General features: G+C 43.4%; 1 protein-coding gene across 3 annotated transcripts in view; it reads right to left on the bottom strand.

The window, feature by feature from the left end:
* Nucleotides 1-27954, bottom strand: part of sh3kbp1 (SH3 domain containing kinase binding protein 1) — a 172391-nt gene that overhangs the window by 70480 nt on the left and 73957 nt on the right. For all 3 annotated transcript variants that reach the window (XM_033032764.1, XM_033032763.1, XM_033032765.1), the window contains one exon: nt 16641-16747. In XM_033032764.1, the coding sequence (XP_032888655.1) occupies nt 16641-16747 (107 nt within the window). The remainder of the gene's footprint in view (nt 1-16640; nt 16748-27954) is intronic.

Below are 27954 nucleotides of genomic sequence, written 5' to 3'. Positions count from 1 at the left end.
GTAAAGAGTTAACATGTCAAAAAAATGGTAAAGCAGAAATGAAAATAGAGGCAGACATGTTGCAGCCTATATACAAGCCAAGTTCACAGATGCAACAGTAAGTTGATCTTTATTTCCCATGGCCCCAGGGAACATGGAAACAAGCATGGTAAATAGATTCTAAGAAGTTACATTGGAGCTCTTAATTTTCTTGGAACCATTTTTTAAATTGATATTAAAAAGCTGTGCTAAATCAGAACATTCAAATATCCTACTCTTGTTAAAGGGAGGAAGCAAAAAGAAACAAGATTTTTTGAGGGAATGAATGAGCTTCAAGATTCCATGCCATGCATAGGGAGATTAAAAAGTTTACAGTTTTGTGTGGCAACACAAAATTGTTTTGCTTCAATGCTGAAAATATGTGGTATTTCTGAATTCTACTGATATTTGATCAATCTAAATCCTCAAATGTTCGCATAATATAGAAGGCAGTCATTTAGTCCAATGAGTCTATACCAGATACAGAGCAGTCAATTCCCCCACTAATTGATCTGTGGTCTATCCCTCTCACATACCCATTAACTCTACCAATGCCCAATTTGAACACCCACCTAGAATACAGGCAATTTACAGTAACCCATGCAATAAAGAGAGTGTGTGCGAACTCCACATTCATAGTCAACCTCAGGTCAGTGGTACTGTCTCATGGCTGCACTATCTGCAGCACCATGTGGGATTTTGTCAAACATCTTGTTCAAATCCATATGGATCACATCAAATGTGCAAACATCAAACGTCATCACATTTTTTATAAAATTCAATCCTGTTACTCAGATACACCTTTCCATCAACAAATCCATGCTAACTTTACATGTTTGTTATGATTCATTGTTGCTCCTCACCAATTTATCTGATAATTTATCTGTTACCCATTTCATTTGTTCCTTTCTCGTTATTTTTATACAATATCACTCCAGCAGTCTTTAAGTCTTCTGGCACTATGCCTTTAACCAAGGAGGAATGGAAAATTATGGTCACCACTGTTTCCGCACTTGCTTTTCTTTAACAGCGAGGAACACAATTTCTCCAGCCGGATGATTTTACCACTTTTAATTATGCTCAACTCATTCATGTTTCCTCTCCTTCTGTTTATTATTTCCAATATTTCAAAATTTGTTCTCAACTACAATGCCTGCAATATCTTTCAGTTTTATGATGAGATACACAAAGTGTTAATTTATAATGTCCTTCTGCATAGGTTAGCTGTCAATAAGCTCCACATTTTCTTTTGTTATCTTTTCCTTTAAATTATTTTGAAATATTATTTTCAAGAATTTTCTTTTTTGCCTTTTCTTTTGAATTTCACTCCTGCAATTTCTATGCTTATCTGGATTTTCTGCATTGTTCAGCTGTCATTGGCATAAGCTTTCCGTTTTTTGGTTTATTCCACCATGTAAACTTCTTGATATCCAGTGAACTGCGTGCAAATTTGCCTCTGGTTAGCTGCTATCTATGTAATCCTTTTCCTTTCATGTGGTTGGTGTCTCACTTTATGCAGGTCCCGCTTTTATCTGGCCCCCTAATTTAGCTTCAGTGTCACTATCTGAGCTGGTCATTCCATGTTAAATTTAGTGAGGCATGCCTTAATCTTAATAATTCTACATCAGTTCTACAGAGGAAGAATACTTGCATTGAATTCTCAAAAAATCTCTTTTAATGCTCTCTACTTCCAGTGCACCTTTGTTAAATTATATCTTAGCCAAATAAAATTGGTCTGAACCAACTGAGAAGTCCTGATCTATGTTTAAGAAAGAACTGCAGATGCTGGTAAATTGAAGGTAGCAAAAATGCTGGAGAAACTCAGCGATGAGGTAGCATCTATGGAGCGAAGGAAATAGGCAACGTTTCGGGTCGAAACCCTTCTTCAGACTGATGTGAGGGTGGTGGGGGGGGGGGGGGGGGGGGGGGGCGGGAAGAAGAAAGGAAGAGGTGGAACCAGTGGGTGAGGAAGAGCTGAGAGGGGGAGGAGAATGTAGGGACTACCTGAAATTAGAGAATTCAATGTTCATACCTTTGGGGTGCAAACTGCCCAAGCGAAATATGAGGTGCTGCTCCTCCAATTTACGGTGGTCCTCACTGGCCATGGAGGAGGCCCAGGACAGAACGGTCGGGTTCGGAATGAGAGGGGGAGTTGAAGTACTGAGCCACCGGGAGATCAGGTTGGTTACTGCGAACCGTAGGTGTTCAGCGAAGCGATCGCCAAGCCTACGCTTGGTCTCACCGATGTAGAGCAGCTGACATCTAGAGCAGCGGATGCAATAGATGAGATTGGAGGAGGTGCAGGTGAACCTCTGCCGCACCTGGAACGACTGCTTGGGTCCTTGAATGGAGTCAAGGGGGGAGGAAAAGCGACAAGTGTAGCATTTCCTGTGGTTGCAAGGGAAAGTGCCCGGAGAGGGGCTGGCACGGGTGGGAAGGGACAAATTGACCAGGGAGTTATGGAGGGAGCAGTCTCTGCAGAAGGCAAATAGGGAAGGAGATGGGGAGATGTGGCAAGTGGTGGGATCATGTTGGAGGTGGCGAAAATGTCAGAGAATAATTTGTTGTATGTGACGGCTGGTAGGGTGGAATGTGAGGACAAGGGGGACTCTGCCCTTGTTACGAGTGGGGGGGATGGGGAGTGAGAGCAGATTCACGGGGTATAGAAGAGACCCTGGTGAGAGCCTCATCTCTAGTAGAAGAGGAGAACCCCTGTTCCCTGAAGAATGAGGACATCTCCGATGCCCTGGTTTGGAACACCTCATCCTGGGTGTAGATGGGGCGTAGACGGAGGAATTGGGAGTAAAGGATGGAGTCCTTACAGGAAGCAGGGTGGGAAGAAGTGTAGTCCAGATGGGTTTATAGTGGATGTCGGTCAGTAGTCTATCACCTGCGATGGAGATGGTGAGGTCTAGAAATGGTAGGAAAATGTCGGAAATGGTCCAGGTGTATTTGAGTGCCGGATGGAAGTTAGTGGTGAAATGGATGAAGTCAGTGAGTTGTGTGTGGGTGCAGGAGGTAGCACCAATGCAGTCGTCGATGTAGCGGAGGTAGAGTTCGGGGATAGGGCCTCGGTACGCCACAACAAGGATTGTTCGACGTACCCTACAAAGAGGGAGGCATAGCTAGGGCCCATGCGCGTGCCCATAGCTACGCCTTGTATTTGGAGGAAATGGGAGGAGTCAAACGAAAAGTTATTAAGGGTAAGGACCAGCTCCGCTAGGCAAAGGAGAGTATCAGTAGACGGGAATAGGTTCTAGGCATAGTCCTGATCTATGTTATTTTCCAAAGCTAACTAAATTGTAACTACCTCAAAATGGTTTTCCACTGCTATTTCTCCTGCATGTTCTGCATCCTTCATGTCCTTATATAGTAGATAACATTAGGATAGTTAAAACCCCTACTTCTATCACTTCCTTGAATTCATACTCGCATCCTCTTACATCCTTTCTATAAAGCTTCCTTCCAGGTCAGCCACGGGACAAAAATGACCAATGAGTAGCCTTGTCCACTCATTAATACCATGACCCCAGGAAAGCCTTTATTATTTTCCATCATAAGCATATCTCTCTGCATGCTTTCATCTTCAGTAATTTAAGTACATTTGGTACACAAACTATTTACCCTATGGGCATCAAATCTGACCAGACACCTTAAAAATGCTATCAGATCTACCTTCTCGACCCAATAAAACTACCCACTAATACAGGATCTTACAAAAACCATCAGCTTTCTTAACCCAGCATCCACCTTAAAATCTTTCTCCCTGTTCTTCCCACCAAAAAAATTTTTTACAGACTTGTATCATCAATGTTAAAATCGTTTGTCCTACCACCCCTTCTGAAACGTACCTTCTTTCAGCAAGATTAATCTCTCAATTCTAAACTATGTCCTCCTAATAATTAACCAAACATGTCTTTACCTTCTCCACCAAATCTTCATGCCTTCTCCTTTCTCATCTTACGCACCAGGCCCACTATCTCCTCAGACTGCAAACCGTCATATCCAACCTATCTGCCTGCCTGCCAAGATGGATGGAATCAAAAATAGTCCCTTTGCAAAGGCCTGCTTACTCTCAAATCTGGAATCATAAAATACGTTAATAGAAAATATACAATATTTAGCCTTTCTGGAGCAATGAATTTTTGTTTACTCTTATTAAACAGAATCTGGGAAAACAAAACCATAAAACAATAATTTTCATATTGGTGAAACCAATGCTAGAACACCTTTTCAGTTCTTGTATAGAAAAATAGATTACAAGATCTCTAGTATAGCAAAATAACTCACGGGGTTAAATAGTCCTTTTGATTTACAAACTCTAAATTAATCATCTGACTACATTCAATTGACTACATTAAAGCGTGGCTTCTTATGACTGCAGACTCACTGGGAGACCAATCTTATTCATACTTCAAAACCGATTCCAACTCACAATGAACTAAACTAACACCCTAACAGTCTGTTAACTTGCTTACTCAATTCACTAAGTTTTCCCATGACTTGACCAGTAAGAGGTAATTCAAAGCCAAAAATAACCTCCTAGTGTGCAATGGCATTGATTGCCATCAATGACGATCTTTGGAGATAAGGCCAAAGATATTTCTTGTACCACATTTGGTTTATATATCATGTCCAGCCCAGTAGTTTGTATTCAAACATAATAACTATTCTTTTTGAACTATAGTGATTTTGAATCCAAAATTTCAAAATAAAATTTCTGAATGGTCTTGAGCAAGCCAACATATCTTTGCTCGTGTGATGCGGAAATCTGAAATCATTCAAAAAAAAACACGTCAGAATGGAAATCCAGCCAACTGATGCATGTCTTTTTTTTTTTTTGATTTTTATTTTAAAAAAACAAAAAACAACTGATGCATGTCTGCAGTGGTTTTTGGATTTCCACACCAATGGATGTGACAAAGGAAAGAATAAGACCCCTTAAAAGTCAGTATGGTTGTCTTTCTATACAACCACTAGAGATGGGGGTGATATTAAATTAATACTTCTCATCTGTTTTCACAATGGAGCAGATCATGGAAGCTAAGGAATTGAGGCAAAGGAGTTGTGACATCTTAGATCACATAAAATGACCATGGAGGAGGTATTGACAGTTTTAAAGCGCATGAATGAATACTTTGTCACCCCATGCCGGGTCGTCCTTTGATCTCTCCCCCCCACCTCACCTCATGCTAATCCCCCCACGCCGGGTCCTCCTTTGTTCTTCTCCCCCCTCCCCCTCATGGCTGTCTCCCCACGCCGGGTCCTTTGCTCTCCCCCCACCCCTTCCCACCCCCCCCCCCCCCCCCCCCCACCCATTCGGCGGTAATTTCTAGGGCCTGACAAAATGCAACATTGGACCTTGTGGGAAGCTAGGGAAGTAATTGCAGAGGCCCTTGCAGATACTAGCATCATCTTTATATACAGGTGAAGTTCCGGATGACTGACTAAGGTGGCACTGTCTTTAAAGAGCAGCAAGGAACAGCCAGGGAATTACAGACCGCAGATGTCAGAGGTGAGAAAGTTGTTGGATGGGGTTCTTAGCCACAGGATCTACCAGTATTTGGATAACCATGGATTGATTAGGGATTGTCAGCATAGCTTTGTTTGTGTGGGAAAAAAATCTCTCACAAATTGAATTGTTATTTTTGAGGAGGTCACCAAGAGGATTCAAGAGAGCAGGGACGTTATCTACATGGACTTTGGCAAAACCTTTGACAAGGTCCCTAATGGTAGATTAGTCTGCAAGGGTAGATCGCATGAAATCCAAGCTGAGCTAACCAATGGATTCAAAATTGGCTTAGAGTAAGGAGTCAAAAGTGGAGGGTTGGTTTTATGATTGGAGGTCTGTGACCAACAGTGTGCCTTGAGTTCGATGCTGGGTCCACTGCTATTTGTTATATGCATTAACGATTTGGATGACAGTGAAGTTAACATTGTTAGTAAATTTGGAGATGATAATAAAATAGGCAGTATAGCAGACTGTGAGGAGGATTACCCAAGTTGATGACGAAATCTACATCAGTTGAGAAGGTGGGCCAAAGAATGGCAAATGGAATTTAACTCTGACAAGAATGAGGTGTTGCACTTTGGTATGTTAACAAGGCAGAATTTACACAGTAAATGCTGGAAGCCTGGAGAAAGTTGCAAATCAGAGAAATCTGGCAATACAGATGCATGTGTAAGAAAGAATTGCAGTTGCTGGTTTGAATCGAAGCTAGACACAAAATGCAGGAGTAATTCAGCGGGTGAGGCAGCATCTCTGGAGAGAAGGAATGGGTGACGTTTCGGGTCCAGACCCTTCTTCAGTCTGGTGTCAGGGGAGGGGGCGGGACAAAGTACAAATGCATGATCGCCTAAAAGTGGCGAGTCAATGAAAAGTGTGGTGAGAAGGCATTTGACACAGTTGTCTTATTGGGAAGTGCATCGAGTACAAAAAAAATTGAGGACATCATGATGCAGCTGTGTAGGTCATAGGTGAGACAGCACTTGAAGATCGGTGTCCAGTTCTGGACACCCAACTATAGGTATGATATCATTAAGTTCGTGGGCTTGTCCCAGTTTAGACCTGGTCTACGGAGAAGCGTGGTGATCTCAGGCTTCTTCCTGCAGTTCACCCTTACTCGAGAGGAGGCGCTGGTATCTTAGGTTTCATCCTGGTGGCTCAGTTTTGGATTATCCAGAGACACTGGTGGTCTCTAGATTATCCCAGCGGCCAGTCTTTACGTGTGTGTGTGGACCCTCATTGTCTGTGTGCCAGAAGAGTTTCTGGCATCTCAGGTTTTCCCTGGCCCCTCAGTCTTAGCCTCAGCTGAGGTGCCAGGTGTCTAGAGTTTCTTCCCAATCTTGACACACAGTGGCACTGGTGGTCTCGGGTTTGTTTCAATGGCTCAGTTTTTCCACAAGTTAGGAGGGAGGTGTCCCACTTTGTCTCCCTCCCTTCTTTTTTCACTCCTGCTTCTACTCTCATCCTCTCCCCTCTGGCTAGAATGCCTGGGTTTTATAGGGGTTCATGTGGCCAACCAATATCAGCTAATTGGATTTGGTTGTTAGCAATAATGCTGGGGATTGGCCTTTCCCGGTCAGTCAGCCAGTGATAGGGATCAGGGTGACATCCAAGGGAGATGGCGCTGTCACAGATTCTAGAATGTGCTGTCAGAGGAAGCTATTTATGCAGATACAATTATGACTTTTTAAAGATATTTGGACAAATATAAGAAAAGGAAGAGTTGGGAGCGAAAACAATCAATGCAGCCAATGGGCAACTTAGTTGGCATTGATAAGGTAGGTTGAAGGCCTTATTTCCGTCCTGTACAGCTCCAGATCTTTTAGGACCTGCGCACCACAGCACAGTAACAGGAAATGAGCTGGATGTCAGATGCTCATGCGTCTGATCTAACATTCACAATAGTGAGCCCTGAAGCCTTCAGCAACAACCTGTGGCATGGAGCCACACGTTTAGTCTCTGACTTAATTTTATGTCAGCCAGACGTGGTCATGGTCCTGTCACACGGGAGGCCTGGTCCCGCAACGCAATATTCCACCACTCACCCGTTCCCCCAACGCAACCCGTTCCCCCAACGCAATATTCCACTCACACCTATCCCCCCCTCCCATCACATCCACCTTTCCGTCCTCCTCTCCTACTCCCCCCTCTATCCCACCTTGCCCATCACCCTGGACCCCTTCTACCCCCCCCCTCCATACCCCCCTGCACTCCACCACCCCTCTACGCCACTCCCTCCCTCCCTCCGTTCCTCCCTCTCTCTCCCCCCTCCCCCCCCATCCCTCCCTCTCCCTCTCTCCCCCCTCCCTCCCTCATCCCTCTCTCCTCCCTCCCTCCCCCCTGTGTTGTGGGCCAGGCTGCGGCTCTCCCTCTCTGTGTAACTGTGCGATGCGTTAGGGCCGCTCCCGGTGTCCGCACCCGAGGGCAAAGAGCCGCTGGAGTGCTGCCCGTCCCAGGACCCGCGGTGTCCCTCGACAGCGGGTAGACAGCGGGGCTCAGCGCTGTCCCCCCATCTCCGTCTACCACCCCATCTCCCTCCTCCCCATTTCCCTCATCCTCCTCCCCTCACTCTCATTCCCTGCCCCAGCACCTACCCAGGTCGTAGAGCAGTGCCAGGACCTGGAACTCGGGCTGGTTCTTGTACTCGGCCCGGCCCTGGCTGTAGGCTGCCGAAGCACTCGCGGACCTCAACGGAGCCGGGCTCGCTGTGCAGGGGGCGGGGTGAGGGTGGCGGGCAGCGGAGCCAGAGCTGCAGGATGGCGGTGGCCGGGCGGCCCCCGAGGTGCTGGTACACCTTGACCAGGCCCTGGACTTGGGCACGACTCCAGCCCTCAGCTTGGCCGCCACCTGGGATCCAGTCCAGGCCCCAACTTCATCTCTGGGCTCGTCCCTGACGCTGGACCAAGGCTCGTCCTAGGTTCCAGCCAAGGCCCAGTCCTCGGGCTCGTCCTTGGCTCCAGTCAGGGCCCAGTCCCCGGGCTCGGCCAGCAGCACCACCCTCCCCACCAGGTACTGCGCGGCCGCAGCGTTTCATCATGGCGACCTCCAGCCGATTGACAGCTGACATGGCCAATCAGTGCGGCGATGGTGCCAGCGACGCCCCTTCCTGACTTACAGGAAAGTAGACCAATCTGCGTGCGCGGCGACTGACAGCGCATGGTAATGAATCTGCGCATGCGTGGTTTTTACGATTTTTAAACCTTAATAACTTTTACAATATACCATTGATCGGAACGAAACTTGTTGCACTCATAGCACAGGAGAACGGTAAGCTGGCAAAAAAATCGTAGCACTATCGCGTACCGTTTTTGCGCAAATAGAAAAACCACGCAAACCGGAAGAGCACAAGATCAGAGTTTTAGTTATGTATAGATGACTTAACAAGAAGCTTTTGATTTCGATTGTTTAATATAAACACAAATCTGGAAATTGAGTCATCAGTCACTCATTGCAGCATCGTGGATTAAGGCGAGCTTGTTGGGAATGTATTAGCATTGGTATTGGTTTATTATTGTCAAGTGTATCATTATACAGTGAAAAGCTTTGTTTGCATGCTATCCTGTGCAGATATGTTAAAAGGCCTCAATGAGTTAAGTGGCAATCGAACTACAATCTTAGCTTCTATACTCCGATTATAGGGGGGAAGAAGCTGTTCCCAAGTCTGGTAGTACATGCTCTCACACTACTGTCGGACTTGATTATGGTGGCTGCTTTCCTAAGGCAGCATGAAGTATAGATAGAATCAATAGCAGGCGAGGGCTAGGAGGTGGAGGAAGGAAAAGGTTGTTTTGTGTGATGGACTGGGCTACATCAACAACTCACTGAAATTTCTTGCGGTCTTGGGCAGAGCTCTTCCCAAACCAAGTTACGATGCATCCTTATAGGATGATTTCTACGGTGCATCTTCAGAAGTTGGCAGGAGTCACTGGAGACTCTATTAGTCTTTTCAGAAAGTCGAGGAAATGGGGTGATTTCTCGGCCATAACTTGAATGTTGGTCCAGAACACTTAAGGCTTGGAACTTGAAGCTCTCGACCATCTTCACTCGGCATTATTGATGCTGACTAGGGTGTATACACCACCTTGTTTCCTGAAGTCAATGATTAGCCCCTCGAAGCACTTCATGAAGGTGGATACCAGAGCTACTCCCTTACTAAGACACACTCCCTTACTTTTCTTTGGCAATAGGATGATAGTGGTCTTCTTAAAGAAGGTGGAAATTTCAAAATGGACTAGGAAGAGGTTAAAGATGTCCATAAATACTCCTCCCATAGGTTCTGATGATGTGGCCGGGGACTCCGTACGGGGTCAGTTGATTTCCGTGGGTTTAATCTGGACAGCCGATTTGATATCTGCAACATTGACTCTGGGGACAGGCGCACCAAGGGTAATGAAGCAGTTAAATATATATAAGCCCTTTACTAGAGCATTTTGATTCAGAGCATATCCTCATAGCCTCATCCAACTCAGTTACCAGCAAGATCCATTGAGAAATTTGAATACTAACAGATGTACATTGTTTTCTTATGCTCTATACAGAGAGATTAATTATAACACTCGGTCGTTATTTTCTTGGATCGGATCAGAAAGTTCCCTTCGGGGATTTATTCCTGGATTGTGAGACTAAATTCCATAATAAGCAGTATACTTACGACATGATTTTAATGGATACGCATAAAAGTACCATTGTGACAGTTTTATATAAAGATAAAATGTCTCAACATAAAAAGTGTTCTGTTTAAAACTACAGCACAAAATATTTTATCCATTTTAATTTTAAATATCATTTTTGCCACTTGTTTATCTCATGCTCCACAATTCTACATAAATTTAAGCTCATCGACAGCTGCCTGGATATGAATGTAGATTATGTTAATCAAAATCTGCTTCTCCTCTCACAATATTGGAAGTCATTTGAAGAATAAATGACACTATTCCAATTCTGCAACTCCGTGGCAATGCGCATTAATCTCAGTTACAAACTATGGATTAGCATTTTAATTGTGACCTTAAACTATTATATTTTGTTGAAAAAAGCATCTGGTTCACTAAAGTCCTTCAGGGAAGGAAATCTGCTGTCCCTACACTGTCTGGCCTCAAAGTGTGTGTGTATGACCTCCAGCTGGCTGAAATAGCTTAGCAAGCTGCTCAGTTCAGAAGCAATTTCATTTTTCCTGGAAATTAGTCATGGCAGATCGTTTCCTTCCTCAAAATTAGCAGAACCAAAATTGTTCCAGTCTAAATCCTGAAATTGGAAACATATTGAGTGAAGGGAACACACAATTATTCTTTACATCATTGTATATAGATGATCTTTAGATCTTACACAATTTGTCAACTGCACAACATTTTACACTTTTAAAGCCCAATTACAATTGAGAGTTGGAAATAACCATGTATACATTACTAACTCAAACTTCACAGTGAGTAATTCTACCATTGTGCGCATTAAGGCTTGCATCGGTTTTACTAAAAATTATCCAGTAGTCTAAATTTTGGAGTTTGGATCAAAGATGAGATTTGTTGCGTCATCATATATTGTACGGTAATACAAATTATATGGTAGTCTATGGAAATACCAGATTTTCTCAAAGTTTGCTGAAAAGAGATTTGCTAGAAAGAACTTTAAAAGCAATTAATGTGAAAAAAGCCATTAGCAGTAACCAAGACTTATTATGCAGCAGTGATGGATTTTCAAAATGGAATAAAATCTACTTTTACACCTGTAATTCCCACCTGCTCTCTAAACATTATCCAATCCACTTCCCGCCCTGCCCTTCAACTAAATAACACATAATACTAAAACTGGTTACAGAATGAATGCCGGGAGAGTAGTGTTTCAGTACAGAGCTTCTAGATTTTTTGATTCTATGTCCATCTATGACACAAATGAATTCATATTTTTGAAATTTAAGCTTTTAGGAATCAGTCTGAGTATCCTTCCTTTATTCAAATGCATTGGGTGTATTTGATTCCTTGCTGCGGGCATTGGAAGGGTTTCGGCCCGAAACGTCGCCTATTTCCTTCGCTCCATAGATGCTGCTGCACCCGCTGAGTTTCTCCAGCATTTTTGTGTACCTTGGCATTTTATTTAATACTTCTCCCAGTTGAGATTATGTCACTAAGAGGCATAATATCACTACTCTCGCAAAACCTTTCACCTGCTCAGTGGAATCCAAAACCCAGTTCCAGCCTTTACTTTAAAACTTTTTTTTTGACAATATTGTGTGTCATGATATGAATCCAAAACAACTCTAAAGTTAGTTCTTGACTGAAAACAGATGGGCAAGCTCAACTCAGTGTTTGAATGATCACAAGATCCCTGGACGAAACAGTCCATGATCAAAGCCAAACTAAACTAAAACTAAATTGGCAAGCTACCTCAAATATCCTATGGGGAGGGAGGGGCTGATAAAAATAACAAGCCATACTTTATTATAGCAGATTTTCTTTCAGGTCATCTTTACTCTTCAAATTTCTGTAAATGCAGGATGGAAACAATGTCACAGAGAAAACATTAATCTGTAATCAAAGTAAACACGCTATTCAATGGTTATCTCCATAACAAGATCAAACAGAAGGCTTGAGAAATTAGCAGTACAAGATTTCAATTATTTTTTGAATTATTTAGTTTCAAATTATTATTTCACGGCTGTTGTGGAAATGGAATTCCACCTCCTATCACGTTGTGCTCAAATAACAGTGCTATAAGGGATAGATTCAGAACAATTCAACTATGAGAAGCTCTGAGTCACCAGCAGCAAAACTGTACTAACATTCTCCTCCGCCTAGCAGAGTTTGTCCTCGCCCTTCTCATTCGACTCCTCCCACTTCCTCCAAATCAGGCATAGCTATACCTGCCTCTTTGTAGGGTACGTTGGACAATCTCTGTTCCTGGCGTACACTGGCCCAATCCCCGAACTCTATCTCCATAACATTGACGACTGCCACGGTGGTGCATCCATGCAGAACTCATGGACTTTATTAACTTCACCACCAATTTCCATCCTGAACTCAAATTCACTTGGGCCATCCCCGACACCTCCCTCCTCTTTCTTGATCTCACCGTCTCCATCACAGGATATAGAATATCGACTGATGTCTATTACAAACCCACTGACTCCCACAACTATCTCGACTACACTTCTTCCCACCCTGCTTCCTGCAAAGACTCTATCCCATACTCCCAATTCCTCAGTCTACGCCGCTGCATTGTGCCCAAGATAAGGTGTTCCATACCAGGATATCCGAGATGTCATCATTCTTTAGGGAATGGGGGTTCCCCTCTTTGATCATTGATGAGGCCCTTACAGGCGTCTCCTTGGTACCCCGCAGCTCTGCCCTTGCGCCTCCTCCCCCTAGTCGCAACAGGGACAGTGTCCCCCAAATCCTTACCTTTCACCCCATCAGCCATCGCATACAACACATAATCCTCAGACATTTTAGCCACCTCCAAGGGATTCCACCACGAGTCACATCTTCCCATCTCCACCCCTTTCCGCCTTCTGCAGCGACCGTTTCCTCCGAAACTCCTGGTTAACTCATCTCTTCCCACCCAAACCACCCCATCCCCAAGTACCTTCCCCTGCAACCGTAGGAGATGCAACACCCGTCCCTATACCTCCTACCTTGACTCTGTCCAAAGACCCTGACAATCCTTTCAGGTTAGGCAGAGGTTGACTTGCACCTCCTCCAACCTCATCTACTGTATCCGTCGTTCAAGATGTGGACTCTTGAACAATGGCGAGACTAAACGTAGACTGAGTGATCGTTTCATTGAACACCTTCGCTCAGTTCGCCTAGACATACCTGATCTCCGGTTCCCTTTCTATTCCCACACTGACCGTTCTGTCCTAGGTCTCCTCCATTGTCAGAGTGAGGCTAATCGCAAATTGGAGGGACACCGTCTCATATGTCGCTTGGGCAGCTTACAACCCCATGGTATGAATATTGATTTCTCCAACTTCAAGTAATCTGTGCACTCCATCGCTCTCTCTCTCTCTCTCTCCATCCATCCCCCACCCATCGCACCAGGTTCCCGTTCTCACACAGCAGTTAACAATGGTCTGTTTCCTTTATCATCATTACTTTTTTGCATATCTTTCATTCATTTGTTCTATACCTCTCTACATCACTGTCTATATCTCTCGTTTCTCTTTCCCCTGACTGGTCAGAAGAAGGGTCTCGACCCGAAACGTCACGCATTCCTTCTCTCCAGAGATGCAGCCTGTCCCCGCTGAGTTACGCCAGCATTTTGTGTCTATCTTCGGTTTAAACCAGCATCTGCAGTCCTTTCCTACACTATATTCCATCAAAATGTGTAACCTGGTAGTACCATTGTCTCTGGGATTCAGCATTTCCATGGTAATAGCAGAGTAATGGATATGCCATTCACAATGCAATCAAAGGTATTTTCAGTGCAAAGGCAAGTGATTCCGTGTTCGTCACTCCTACAATGGACATTTTAAATGAGCACTAATGACAGGAGAATTTCTATATCTACTGTATCCGTTGTTCAAGATGTGGACTCTTGAAAAGAACAGGTTTCTCTCTTTCCTGATAGTTACTTTTTCAGACATAAACATGTATGGTATGCCTCCTATGACTCACAAACAACATTAGCGCTAACAAACCAATACTGAGTGATTGGTGCGGTCCCTCAACCAAAACAACTTCTCTCAATGCTTTTTTCAGATGGTATTTAGCACGGAATAATTATTATTCAGCTTAGGGAGTGTGGTAAATGATAATCAGGAAAGTTGCTTGCTTACGCTTGAATTGATGCCAAGATACTTTTAGAGTAATTACTTCGAATTAACAGGATCACCCTTGATTGTGTAGAACTGTAACACCGCATCTGGTGGATTTGATGAAAGGTCATGATTCAGGACCAGGACATCACTTGAAAATGTATAATTCTATGTGTATGACCATACAAAATTGATGCTTGACCAACCTCAGAGACAATTCAACCATTATGCAAAAGTCACCAAAAGTTCGTGAAGAGGACTTCTTTGTAGGATTGGCTGGGTTGGGTTACTCTTTTGTGATGGAGCAATATGGCTTTCATTTGGTTCCAGTCTCATTGTGAAATAAAGATGCAAGTTAACAGGAAAGATTTCACGACACTTGAAAAAAAATGAAGAATTAGAAAACCAAGACATTTTTGCAATGAAGGAGAGAGACTATGTTAGGTAGGGTGAGATTGCATTTCAAAATTCATCCTACAGATAACAAACTCATTCAGTCGATGAGTTGCAAATCAGTTTTTCCATGTATATAATGGGGAGGAAATAATGTAATATTCTAGGTCAATACTTGCTTGGAGGCCACTTTCAAATCAGCACTTAGATCTGTGTAATACACTTGCACACAAATGCAGCTGAACATGGGTATTGATGTTGTGGCTTATTTAATGCAACTTACATAGAATTACATGGCACATCAAAAACTGCTTCCAGGAAATTGGAGGCAATCTTCCTTACTGACTGCTTCATTAACTAATGAGTTACAAATAGAACCAAATATTGTACAATCATAAGTATACATCCACCTAACTTTATGATGGAAGAAAGGTTGATTAAGCTGATGAAAATAATTGAACCAAGGGCTTATTGCAGGCTGCCTTGAAGTAATGGGCTGCTACTCTATGTCCGGAAATCAACTTTGTTGTCCACATTTGGAACAAACTTGTAATGAGATCTGTGGTTGAACGATCGAGGCAGATGGAAAATTAGAAGGTTGTTACTAAGTGTAACGCGATAGTATTGTGACAATACAATCCATCACTTTGCTAATCACTGAAGGTGATAACTCAGAGTGGATTTGTCCAGCTTTTTGTGGACTAGGTTTTCTGAGTATTTTTCCACTCTTGTGTGGTAGATGCCAATGTTGTGGCTGTACAGGGGAAAATCTTGTAGGGAGACATGACTAATATTGTAGCACAAGTGTTCATGCTTAAGCCGGGGTGCTTCATTGAACAGCAACCACTCAACCATTCCTCAATTTCAGTGAACCAAATCAAATTGGCTAATGCCAACTTTCTGTGACTTTGTAAGGAGACATTGATGCTAAGCACTTCCTGCTGAAGATCTAGTTTCGATTAGAGCACATTGAGGTGCTCTAATCAAAACTTTCTGTTTAATTGCCCACCACCATTCACCCCTAATGGATAAATGCAGATTAGGGCTGATCTACTGATGTTTAACCATATACATTACAAAATTATTATAATTGTAATGCATATAATCTGGTAATTTCAGGTATGCTTTCTTACTGTAGTGACTTGACGTCAAGGGTAGAAATAAGGATATGCCTTCCAAAAATATTATTGTGTGGAATATACAAGCATCGCACTTATCACAATCCCATTTAGCTTCAATTCATTAGAACACTCTTGGCACTCCAGTCCTGTTTATATACCCTGCTGTCTAAACTCGGTCTGGATATTGTGGTGCAGGAAACCGGGATGCCATAAAAATGGCACGATGCCCTGCCCTCCCCAATGTGTACTGCTGTGCCAAGAACCTGCCCATTGCTAGTGCTCGAGGCAATGATTCACGTACAATTCAGAATGGAAAGGCTGCTGAATTGTACTCTCAGATTTTGTGAAGACTCTTCCAACAAACTCCAAGTCCCCCTTCCCCAATTCCCAAATGGATAAAATATTTTCACTTTCTACTCAATTAAATTCTCACATTAATCTCAATGAAATAACTTTATCCTTATACTAAAGGAATAAGGACGGTATTCATGATTTAAATATTTTTGACTTAGTATCATTCTGCCGAAACTCCAGCCTCAATATAGCCTTTCCTGAAATGCGGTGGCCAGAATTACATCTGGCATTCTAGCATTCTCATTAAGATCTTTCTATACTGCAGCGTAACATTCCAGACCGCCTGAACATTCCATTTGTGCCATCTTTTTATTTTACAGGCTTATCACTTGCTCAGAATAATTTTTGAAACTGAACCCATATCTCTCTGCTCCACATTCCCCTTCTTCTCAAACTTGGCAAATTTCCAAACTGGATGTTCGTACAATAATTCCAGATAAATCGTTATTTCATAATGTTTCTGATCATTTTACACCACTATTTATATCCAGATACTTACTTCACCCAAGACTTCAATGATTTCACCAATCTGCAGCTCCAATTCATCTTCATTCTGAGGAGCGTAACTAAATGCCACTTGACATCGTCTTGATCTAATTCTTTCAGCTGTGAAAATAAAGATAGCATTTTAAGCAATTTTGTACAAGACTGAAGTGGCCTTTTATAAGAGTAAAGCAAGTGTACGGTACTGACCACACAAACAGTGTATAGAGTGTACATCTACAAGTGATACATCAATTCTATTCCAATGTCACAGAAATAATGTCGAGAAAAATATTTGTTAAGATTTTCTTTGAAACAAATATTTGCAATGGATTTCATTTAATTTCCTACTTCACTATTTCTGAGTAGTTTTACATATGAATACCATACATATCAGGAATGGAGTGCCTTAATTACAAGGAGAGATCAAATATGATGGGCTTGTTCTCACTGAAGTGTAGGAGGCGGAGGGGTGGGTGAGTTGATAGAGCTTTATCAGATTATAAGAGGCAATGACACAACAGAGTATATTCCTGGAGTAGGAGAATCTAAAACTAAAGGGTCTAGGTTTAAGGTGAGTGAGAGAAATTTAATGGGGATCAAAAGAACATGTTTTCACACAGAGGGTGGTGTTTATTTGGAACAAGATGCCAAAGGAGGTGGTGGAGCAAAAACAATTATCTATATTACTAAAAGTCTGATCTTGATCACTTCCTGTTGTTCTGTGTATTGATTTTAGAAAAAACGCTGCCACTTAAGGCTGTGATTTTTGGCCATCTTACTCAGAGTCCCCCTCCGCTGCGCAGGACAAGAGAATTTTCCCATCGATGGAAAATAAAAGAGTTATTAGTGTTTAAAAAATGTTGAGTTTCTCTCTCCTGAAGGCCTCGCCCCTTCCGGAGGGACTATAAAACCCGGATGTGTTGAGTGCCTCAGTCAGTCTCTGCAAGATGAGGGAGCGAGAGGGTCATGTCTCTCAGTCTGAGCTGTGAATAACACTGAACACGTCTACTAAACTGTGAGTGGTTTTACTGACCTGTCGGTTCCCTTAATGTGGTTTGAAAATATAGTTTGGAAATGCTAAAGCTGTGTTGCCTTTGGTTTGGTAATACTAAAGCTGTGTTGCCTTTGGTTTGGAAATGCTAAAGCTGTGTTGCCTTCTGGTTTGGAAATGTTAAAGCTGTGTTGCCTAATTAAAGTTGCCTTGCCTAATTAAAGTTGCCATGCCTAATTAAAGTTGCCGTGCCTAATTAAAGTTGCCGTGCCTAATTAAAGTTGCCTTGCCTTCTATATAATTAAAAGTCTAATCTTGACCACTTCTTGTTGGCGCTTTATATTGATTTTAGAAAAAACGCTACCACGTACGGCTGTGATTTTTGGCCATCTTACTCAGAGTCCCCCTCCGCACATCAGGTGCTGAGAATTTTTCTCATCGATGAAAAATAAAAGAGTTAGTAGTGTTTAAAAAATGTTGAGATTCTCTCCCCTGTCAATCACGCCATGAAGGCCATGCCCCTTCTGGTGGGAGGGGGGAGGGACTATAAAACCCAGAAGTGTGGGCGTGGCTCAGTCTCTGCAAGATGGAGGAGGGAAAGGTCATGACTCGCTGCACCCTGCTTGAAATGGTATGAAACAGCACTTGAATTTGGTGGCCTTGCACCCTGCTTGAAATGCAATTTCAAGGAATAGCCGTGAGTCAACTGCCAGCCCACCACCCGTGTGAGTGAGCTGCCAGCACAACAGGCTTGAGTGACTGAGCCGCAAACCCAAGAATCCATTCGGCCCACAATGCCCATACTAGCCCTCTGGAAGCTAGTCCCTTCAGCCCACAACACCCATACTAGTGCTCCAGAAAGCCCCCCCCACTGGCCACCAATATTGGAATTGGTGGAGAGGTGGAATATTACGTTGGGGGACCAGCCCTCCCGTGTGATGCTGGGACCCAACGGGTCCCACATAGTCTAGTAATGTATAAAAGTCTCTTTGACATGACTGGATACGAGCCCAATCCTGGCAAATGGGATTGGCGTAAATAGACATCTCATTTGCCACAAACAAATTGAGCTATACGGCTCTATAACTTTCAGTCTTCCTTTGAACTAAAAGCACAAAGTACAAATCATGGCCATATGTTCAAGACTTGGCAAAATCAGAGGTTTAAATTCCACTCCAGACACTCCAGATACTTGAACATTCCAGATACTTGAACACAAAATGTAGACCAACATTTCAGTGCTTTACTCAAGAGTGCGAAACAGTCAGGGGCTCCACTGTTAGTATTCAGACAAGATGGGGAATTTTCCCCTGGAAGTTGTCAAATGTTGATCTCTAAATCAATAACATTAAAACAAAATAGATTATTTGGTCATTAGCGCATTGCTTTTTATCTAATTTAGTACCTTACATTCTATATAATTCAAATATGCTGTGATCCATGTAGAGGATGCAAAATGTTTTGTTTTCTATTGAAAAGAATAAACAATTTCAGTTCACTGTTCTTGAACCTCTACACTTTCAGCATATGTTCAGAGTGTTAAGGGCCTGCCCCACTTGGGCGTCATTCGCGCGACACCCTAAAAAAATGGTGGGCACGTCGTGACGCGCGCGTCGTGAGGCATGGTGGTGTATGCAGTGACGTGCGGTGCACCAGGATTTTGGAATGCTCAAAATCCTCGCGAACCACCTGCATGACGTATCCCTTGCGCACGCTGACGTACTAATGGCGTACGTTGATGTGCTGATGGTCTACGTGTAGCGCGTGGTGACATACGAACATTGCCTATGCTCATTTATTATGCGTTACCGTGCGTCAACGTTTGTAACCATGCGCCGCCCGTACGCCGTCGGCGCGCCATGTGCGCGTCATTTGAACGCTGCACCACGTGACCACCTGGGTATAAAGCGCGCATAGTTTTGAAAATTTTTCACTGGGAAAATCCATGCCCCAAAAGAAGCAGTGCCCTCAAGAGCACTTGGCGCGCGACTGTCGTACTGCCTGACGCGCAAATGACGCCCAAGTGGGACAGGCTCTTTACATTGCAAAACATAGTTTCATTATTTTTACTACCCAGCCCACAGATAATAGTCAAAGTTATCTGACATTTGTCATAGGAATGCTATGAATCACTTTTTAACTCTGTAAATACAACACAATCTAAATATACTCCTTTTCAGGGGAGTGATACGAAAGTGGCATTTAAGAGATTTTTGGATAGGCACATGAATATGGTTTATGTTCAGGCAGATTAGAGTTGGTCTTGGCATCATGTTCGGCACAGACATTGTGAGCCGAAGGTCAGGTTCCTGTGCTGTATTTGATGTTCTGTTCTGAAGGCAATAACTTAGTTAAGCTAAAATTACACAAAGACCTGTTTGAATCAAGGCAAATCTGTGGCCATGAAAATAACAAAGTCAAACCAATTACCAGTATACCAGAATACAGGGATAAACTTGCTATCAGAGGTCACCAAAAAATAATGAACAATACAATCCTAATCAATGGCTCACCGTGGAGGAAAGGGATGTTTGGTGTTTTGACATGGCGTTTAAGAAGCTTTAAGATAGGCACATGAATAACCAGGGAATGAAGGGAAATGGATCACTTGCAGGCAAAGGAGATTAAGTTAACTTGGCATGTTCAGCACACACATTGTGGACCGTATTCCTTTGCTTTCTGTGTGGAGGCACAAAGATCAGCAGCTACCCAGACAAGTGAACATTTTAAAAATTGCAGATGATAGAAATCAAAAGTTAAAAAAGCAGGGTGAAAATAGGGTGACCATGAGGATAAGTTGTAAATGTTATCTAGTCAATGGATGAATGGGAGCAGTTAGAACGCGAAAACATAGATATTTGGATGTTGCAAAACGCAAACCAGGACAAGCCCAGCAAGTCAGGCTGCGCATAATCAAAGTCAAAGTCAAAGTCAAAGTAGCCTTTATTGTCATTCAGACCTTGCGGTCTGAACGAAATTTTGTTGCCTTGCAGTCCTACATATAGTACAAAATGACAAAAAAACACACAAAAAACACAAATTAACATCCACCACAGTGAGTTCACCAGGCACCTCCTCACTGTGATGGAAGGCAAAAGTCTTAAGTCTTTGTCTCTTCCCTTCTTATTCTCCATCTGCGCCAAGGCGATCCAGACTTCAGATGTTGTGACCCCGCCGGGCGATGGTAAGTAATGTCAGTGTCGCGGCTGAATCCGAGCTCCGCGAACGGGCCATTTCAACTCCGCGGCCCGGGGTGGTCGAAGCTGCGGAAGCTCTGGCCCTCCAGTCCAGCGGACGCAGCTGTTGTTGCGGGAGCTCCGGAGAACAGGTCCGCAACCTGTGACCTGCGAGCTCCCGACACTGGGCCCGCGGTCGGGTCGGGTGGCCGCTGCCGCCGGAACACTGCCCCAGCTCCGAGGCAGGGTGGCCGCTGCCGCTGCCCCAGCTCCGAGGCCGGGTGGCCGCTGCTGTCGGAACACCGCAGCTCCGGAGTCAGACCGCTGCCGCTGGAACGCTGCCCCAGCTCCGCGGCCGCCAGCTCCGCTATTAGGCCTCGGCGGAGACGGAGACGGGGGATACTACAAGAAAAGTCGCATCCCCCCCGAAGGAAGAGACCAAAAACATTTCTCCCCCCCACCCACAGACATACACAACCTAATAAACCAAAAATTAACTAAAACAGGACAAAAGAACAACAAAGAAAAAGAAAAAAATGGACTGCAGGCGAGCCGCAGCTGCTAAGGCAGCGCCGCCACCCTCTCTGTGGGTAATCTCCCTACCCACAGAGAGAGGGGAAAAATAACAAGATTAGTTAATATTACAAATGGATGACTGATACCCTCTGACCTACTGTTCTATGGCCTCCTGTTCTATCATAGCAAGGCCAACACAATCTTGAGGAACAAACTTGTGTGCCAATTGGGCACATTACAGCCATCTGATCTCAATATTGAATTCTACAAAAGTACACAAAGTGCTGGAGTAACTCAGCAGGTGATGGAGTATCTCTGGACAACAAGGATAGATGGTTTCAGATTGAGACCCTTAGATTCATAGAGTTAAACAGCATGGGAACAGGCCCTTCGGCCCATCTTGCCCAAGCCGACCAACATGCCAAATCTAAACTAGTCCCACTTGCCTGCTTTTGGCCCATATCCCTCTAAACGTATCCTATCCATGTACCTTAATGTTTCTTAAATGTTGCGATAGTACCTGCTACAACTACCTCCTCTGGCATCTTGTTCCATACACCCATCACCCTTTACGTAAAAAAGTTACCCCTCAGGATCACATTAAATCTTTCCCCCCTCGCCTATGTCCTCTGGTTCTCGATTCCCCTACTCTGAGCAAAACATAGTACATTGACCCAATCTATTCCTCCCATGATTTTGTACGCCAATATAAGATCACCCCTTAGCCTTCTGCATTCCAAGGAATAAAGTCCTAGCCTGTTCAACCTCTACCTATAGCTCAGGCCCTCGAATCCAGGCAACTCTTGACAACATCTTCTCTTTAACATGGTGACCAAAACTAAACACAAAACTCTAAATGTGTCCTCACCAACATCTTATATAACTATAACATGACCTCACAATGTCTATACTCTAACTGATGTAGGCCAATGTGCTGAAAGCCTTCTTGACCACCCTATCTCCCTGGAATACCACTTTCCAGGGACTATGCACCTGGACTCCTCGCTTCCTCTGCTCCACAATACTTCCCAGAGCCCTACCGTTTACTATGTATGTCCTGCCCATGTTAGACTTGCCAAAATGCAACACCTCACATTTCTCTGTATTAAATCCCTCAGCCCACCTGCCCAACCGATCAGGATCCTGCTGTAATCTTTGATAACCATCTTCACTATGTACAACACCACCCACTTTAGTGTCATCTGCAAACTTGCTAATCATACCATGTACGTTCTCATCCAAATCATTGACATAGATGATAAATGGCAATGGGCACAGCACGGAACCCTGAAACATCACTGGCCTCCAGTCGGCAAAACACTCTGCTCCCTTCCAGGAGCCAATTTTCAATCCATCTATCTACAGGCTGAAGGAAAAACCTGGATGAGGAGAGAGGCAGGATCAAGTGTGGTAGGCGAGGACACAGCCAAGGGCCCAGGCACAATTAGCCAATTTTTAAATAAAAAATCCTTGGTTTGATCCTGGAGCCTTCTGATGCCAGAGCTAATTAGTTAAATTCACTTACCCAAGCACCCAGCTTTAATTTATGGGAGATTTCCATAAAGCAGTTGGGTAAACAGAATAATAAATGGATTGAAAATATAGGATTTGCTGAGTAAAGTTAGGGTTAGGGTTATGGTGGCACAGCTGGCAGGAGTTTTAGGTCTCTTCCACCATAATACTAAATTGAGATTCCAAAACTACCAACATTTGTGTGCAACTCCTCAGTGCTTCTTTGCATAATTCCTTATAATACACATCAATTTTCATGACAGAATGTGATGGTACAGCAATTTTTTCTTGCAAAGGCACATAACTCCCTGTTGCAAATCTCAATTGGAAGCCACTGGAGAATTAAAACAGGTGAATGATACTCAGATGCATAAAATATTCTTGCTCTGCATCCCTGGTGATTCCGGCTGTTTACACTGAGCATCCAAAATCAAAAATGCTCCACTTGAAAAAAAACATTACTTGTTTTGCTAAAATTATCACAAAGTTTGATATAAAAAAGAAGAAAAAGCAGCAGCAGTTACAGGTCTCAGACAGAACACATTCTAACTGCTGCATATTCAAAGTTACTTTTAATTTATTGAATACACATCAAATCGACACCAGCAAAGGGATACATTTTAATTTTTCCTTACTTGGCTAGGGGAAACCTGGGACTCATGACATCCAATGAGCAGCACAAACTTCCCAATATTTTTCCTGACTCGTGGGAAATCTGCCTGCTGAATTCTACTGATTTAACCATCAACTTTAATGGAAGAAAACAATTAGAGAAAGAATGGTAATTTTCTTCCAAGACAAACATTAAAAAAAAAAAATTTGATAATACTCATAGATTTTGGTGTTTTTTATTTTCATGGATCATTTGTATTTTTCAATGTTTGAGGACAAAGACATTTATAAACATTTAATCGATTTGACAGCCATTAAGTGTGGGGGCATGGCCTCACCAGCTGTTAAGTTACTGCAAGGAGATAAGCCACACATGGAGGGACTCTGCGCTGCATTTGGCCTTGAACAGTTCAGCTTTCAGCAAAAACAGGAAAGCACAAGAGAGGCACTTCGAGATTTCAAGTGGGAACTCCAGGGATTAGAGCTCAACAGTCGCCAATAGTAGGAAATTAAAAATCTCAAAGAACCTGAATTAGTAAACCACAATTCTCAGGTTATGAAAATGAAGATTACAGATATATTCAGGGGCAAGGACAAGCAGAGTTTTTGAAAACAAGAATGTGGTTGGTGAATGAAGCTTGAAATGAGTTAGCAATCAAGTGGTAGAGATTCGGTTTGCTCAGAGAGGAAATTAGTTTTTAAGCAACAAATGGGCCAAGGGAATAATGTTGAGACAATATCACGAAGATTAATGTAGCGACAATATCTTTGGGCAATTGTGGAAATTCATAAAGTCTTTCAAGTGCACTAACAGTTATGAAGCATTGATAATCTCTACTTTAAAAACAAATTCTAAAAAATGGTTCATTTAAATGTCTCTATGAGATAATTTTTTATCTTCAAAAATCAAGGAGATAGTTGGAGAACAGCCTTTTTCAGAGAAAGCTTTTTTGGAAATTCGGCAGTTGAATGAAAAGACGTTTACAATTCAGAGGTGTCCTTTTTTCCAAAAGTGAGAAGTGGGGTATTTAATAAGCAGGTGTTTGATTGCATCAGTGAGAGGCACTGTGGCCAAAAAAAAGTGTGGAACTGTGGGAGATAATTTTTATCTTAAAACATCAGGGCAGGCAGAATCTATCTCAGGTTATTAACACAGGTAACAGAGGAGAGTGCGGAACTCTTGACCAAGAGCTTGCTACTTCTCAAGCCACAGGTGAGGTACCGGTGGACTGGAGAGTAGCTATTTTGCACCTCTGTTTAAGATGGGAAGTAAAGATAATCCAGGGAATTATAAACCAGTGAACTTCACGTCAGCGGTGGTGATGCTATTGGAAGGGATTCTTCTGAATAGGAATAACCGTATTTCCCGGCAATGAAGACGCTATTTTTTACCCTAAAATAAAGCCCGAAAATTTACCTGTGTCTTGGAGACCGAAGGTTAGATTGTTAGCCAAGAAAGATAGACTTGGCTATACCTCAGTACAGCGGCTGTATAAGAACAGCACCGCTGGGGAGGGCAGGAGCGTTGATAAGGTGGGGGTCGGGGATCATGCCAGCAACTCACTCAGTAGCTCGGGTGGCTGCCAGCGGAACTGCAGCTAGACCTGTGGCTCGTAAGCGACCTGAGAACTGCAGCTAGTCCCGGGGCTCACAGGCGACCTAGGAACTGCAACTAGTCCTCGCAGGCGACCTGGGCGCTACAGCCAGTCCCGGGGCTCACAGGCGACCTGGGAATTGCAGCTAGACCCGGGGCTCACAGGCGACCTGGGAACTGCAGCTAGTCCCGGGGCTCACAAGCGACCTGGGCACTGCAGCTAGACCCGGTGCTCGCAGGCGACCTGGGAACTGCAGCTAGTCCCGGGGCTCGCAGGCAACCTGGGAATTGCAGCTAGTCCCGGGGCTCGCAGGCGACCTGGGAATTGCAGCTAGTCCCGGGGACACGAGGGATCTGGGATTTGCAGCCAGTCCCGGGGCACGCAGGCGATCTGGGAACTGCAGCTAGTCCCGGGGCTCGCAGGCAACCTGAGAATTGCAGCTAGTCCCGGGGCTCGCAGGCGACCTGGGAACTGCAGCTAGTCCCGGGGGCACGAGGGATCTGGGATTTGCAGCCAATCCCGGGGCACGCAGGCGATCTGGAAACTGCAGAAAATTAATGGAAAAACACGTGAAAACTATGTATTATTCGTATGTATTTTCACTAATTTATGTATTATTAGCATGTATTTTTACTAATTACTAATTTAGTTACCATGTATTATTACCTCCATTTATTAACTATGGCGATAGATGTGGCCTGTCATCCGCTCACCAGCATGGGTCCTGGCCCCCTATGCAAAAAAGGTTGCCGACCCCTGGACTAAACCAAACCCTTGATCCTGTCCCGCCAGCCCTTTTTTCAAAATTTAGCAACTCAAAATGGGGGTGCGTCTTCATTGCCAGGAAATACGGTACTCACATTTGGAACAGAATGGGTTATTTAAGTACAGTCTGCGAGGTTTAATACACAGCATATTATGATTTACTAATTTGATCGAGCTTTTAGATGAGCTGACAAAAATGATTGATGAGGATAGGGCAGTGGATGTTGTATACCTGGATTTTCATAAGGCTTTTAATAAAGTTCCCCATGGTGGGCTGATCCAGAAGATTTTCATTCAGAGTGACTTGGTTGTATGGATTCAGAACTGGCTTATTGATCGAAAACTGAGGGTGATGGTGGAATTCAGGCTGTGACAAGTGGAGTTCCACAGAGATCTATGCTGGGACCTCTGTTGTTTGTGATATATATACAAAGGACTTGGATGTAAACATATATGCATTGGATTGTAAGTTTGCAGGTGACGATTGCTGAGGTCCCAGACTGCGAGGAAGGTTATCAAAGTATATAGATCAGCTACAGAAATGGGCGGAGAATTGGCAGATGGAATTTAATATACCTTTTGCTTCTTGTTGTCAACTAATACCACACAGATAATGGCAAGTGGGAATTCTTAGAAACTTTGAGTTGTGATTAAGAAACAAAGTACTTACAAGATATAAACTTGAACTAATCATACCCTTCTTCTTCAACATCCCTCAGAATTGAGGATGATTTGCTTCCACTTCCATTTTGTGGGTTCTGAATTGGTTAATGCGGCTAATATAGGAACTGCTGACTCTTCCACAAATGGGGCAGGAGATATCTGATGGGTATCCTGGGTCTTACTGCTCTCCCCACCCCCCCACCCCTCTCCTTTCGGGCACCTCAGTAATGATTCCCCTTCCCCCCCCCCTTTCAACCAGGTTACCCTGACCACCCCCTACCCATACACTAGTCCTCATGCCTCCCTTCTCTCTGAACACCCACCATCCCCCCCCCCCACAGGATTTTGCCTCAACCTCCATCCACTCCTTTGCCCTCCTCTGAAAGCAGTCTGAATGGTTTCGTAATGTCACCCATTCCTTTTCTCCAGAGATGCTGTCTGACCCACTGAGTTACTCTAGCTTTGTGTCTATCTGATGTGACAAATATATAGCTAATTTATGAGAAGATTTGCTCTTTCCTCAATTTACAATGGCTTCTGAGTGCTCTCAACGCATGCATTAGAGGTTCTCAATATTATCCTAAATGCTCTTTCTCCGCTTTGAGCAGTCAGTGGCCAGAAGGTACAAGGTGTGTTGTTTTCTTCTGATGCAGAAAATCAGTTCTACTCAACTCATCTATGTTAGCTCGCAAGAGTAATTCCATTCACCTATTCTCTTAAATGCCAATTTGAACTCCTCTGACTATCCAATCGCTCACCTACATGAATGACATTTAACAAGAGTCAATTAACATGATAAATTTCACATCTTTGGAATGCTGGAGAAAACCAAAGCCCTAAGGAGAAAGCCAGCAGTCATTGGGAAAACGTCCAAACTCCATGTGAACAACGTGAAAGGTGACAATCAAATCTAGGTTTATAAGGCAGCAGCACTATCTGTTGTGCCATTGTGTTGCCCCAGTGACAAAGGCTTCGTACACATCCTTGAATGGTTTCCTCTGTTCACCGAGTAACCTCGTCAAGTGACAAAGCCAGAAATATTGTGTCGTTCAATATTATGTAAGAAAACAATACAGCCAATCAAAGCACTGGCTTCGGGGCATTTTCTTGTGATTTAACTGTTAAAAAAAGTACTCCAACCAGTTCTTAGTCTCTTTCATTGTTTCCCAATTTCAAATAAATTTTCTCCAAGATAAGAATATCTACTTATCATGCTTGTGTACTAGCAATTTAAATGTACAAAGATTGTATATTCTTCTTCCCATCTAAGAGATTTTAAGATGCAGACAAAGCATTAACAATATATTCTGCCACCTTTAACCCCTTCAGAATTTTGGACAGCAGAAGGGGTCATTTTATTTCAAATTCAGAAAGCGTTCTCCAATAATAGCTACACTGAAAAGCAATGATTGTCCTTATATCATAAATTAGGGAAGGCTCTCCTTGGTACCGAGCTGCAGCCATCACAATTAAATTGCAAGACAAATCTGCAGTCTA

This window comes from Amblyraja radiata, chromosome 14 (genome assembly GCF_010909765.2).
Source record: "Amblyraja radiata isolate CabotCenter1 chromosome 14, sAmbRad1.1.pri, whole genome shotgun sequence".
Classification (NCBI taxonomy): Eukaryota; Metazoa; Chordata; class Chondrichthyes; order Rajiformes; family Rajidae; genus Amblyraja; species Amblyraja radiata.
This window is presented reverse-complemented; position numbering and strand designations above follow the sequence as displayed.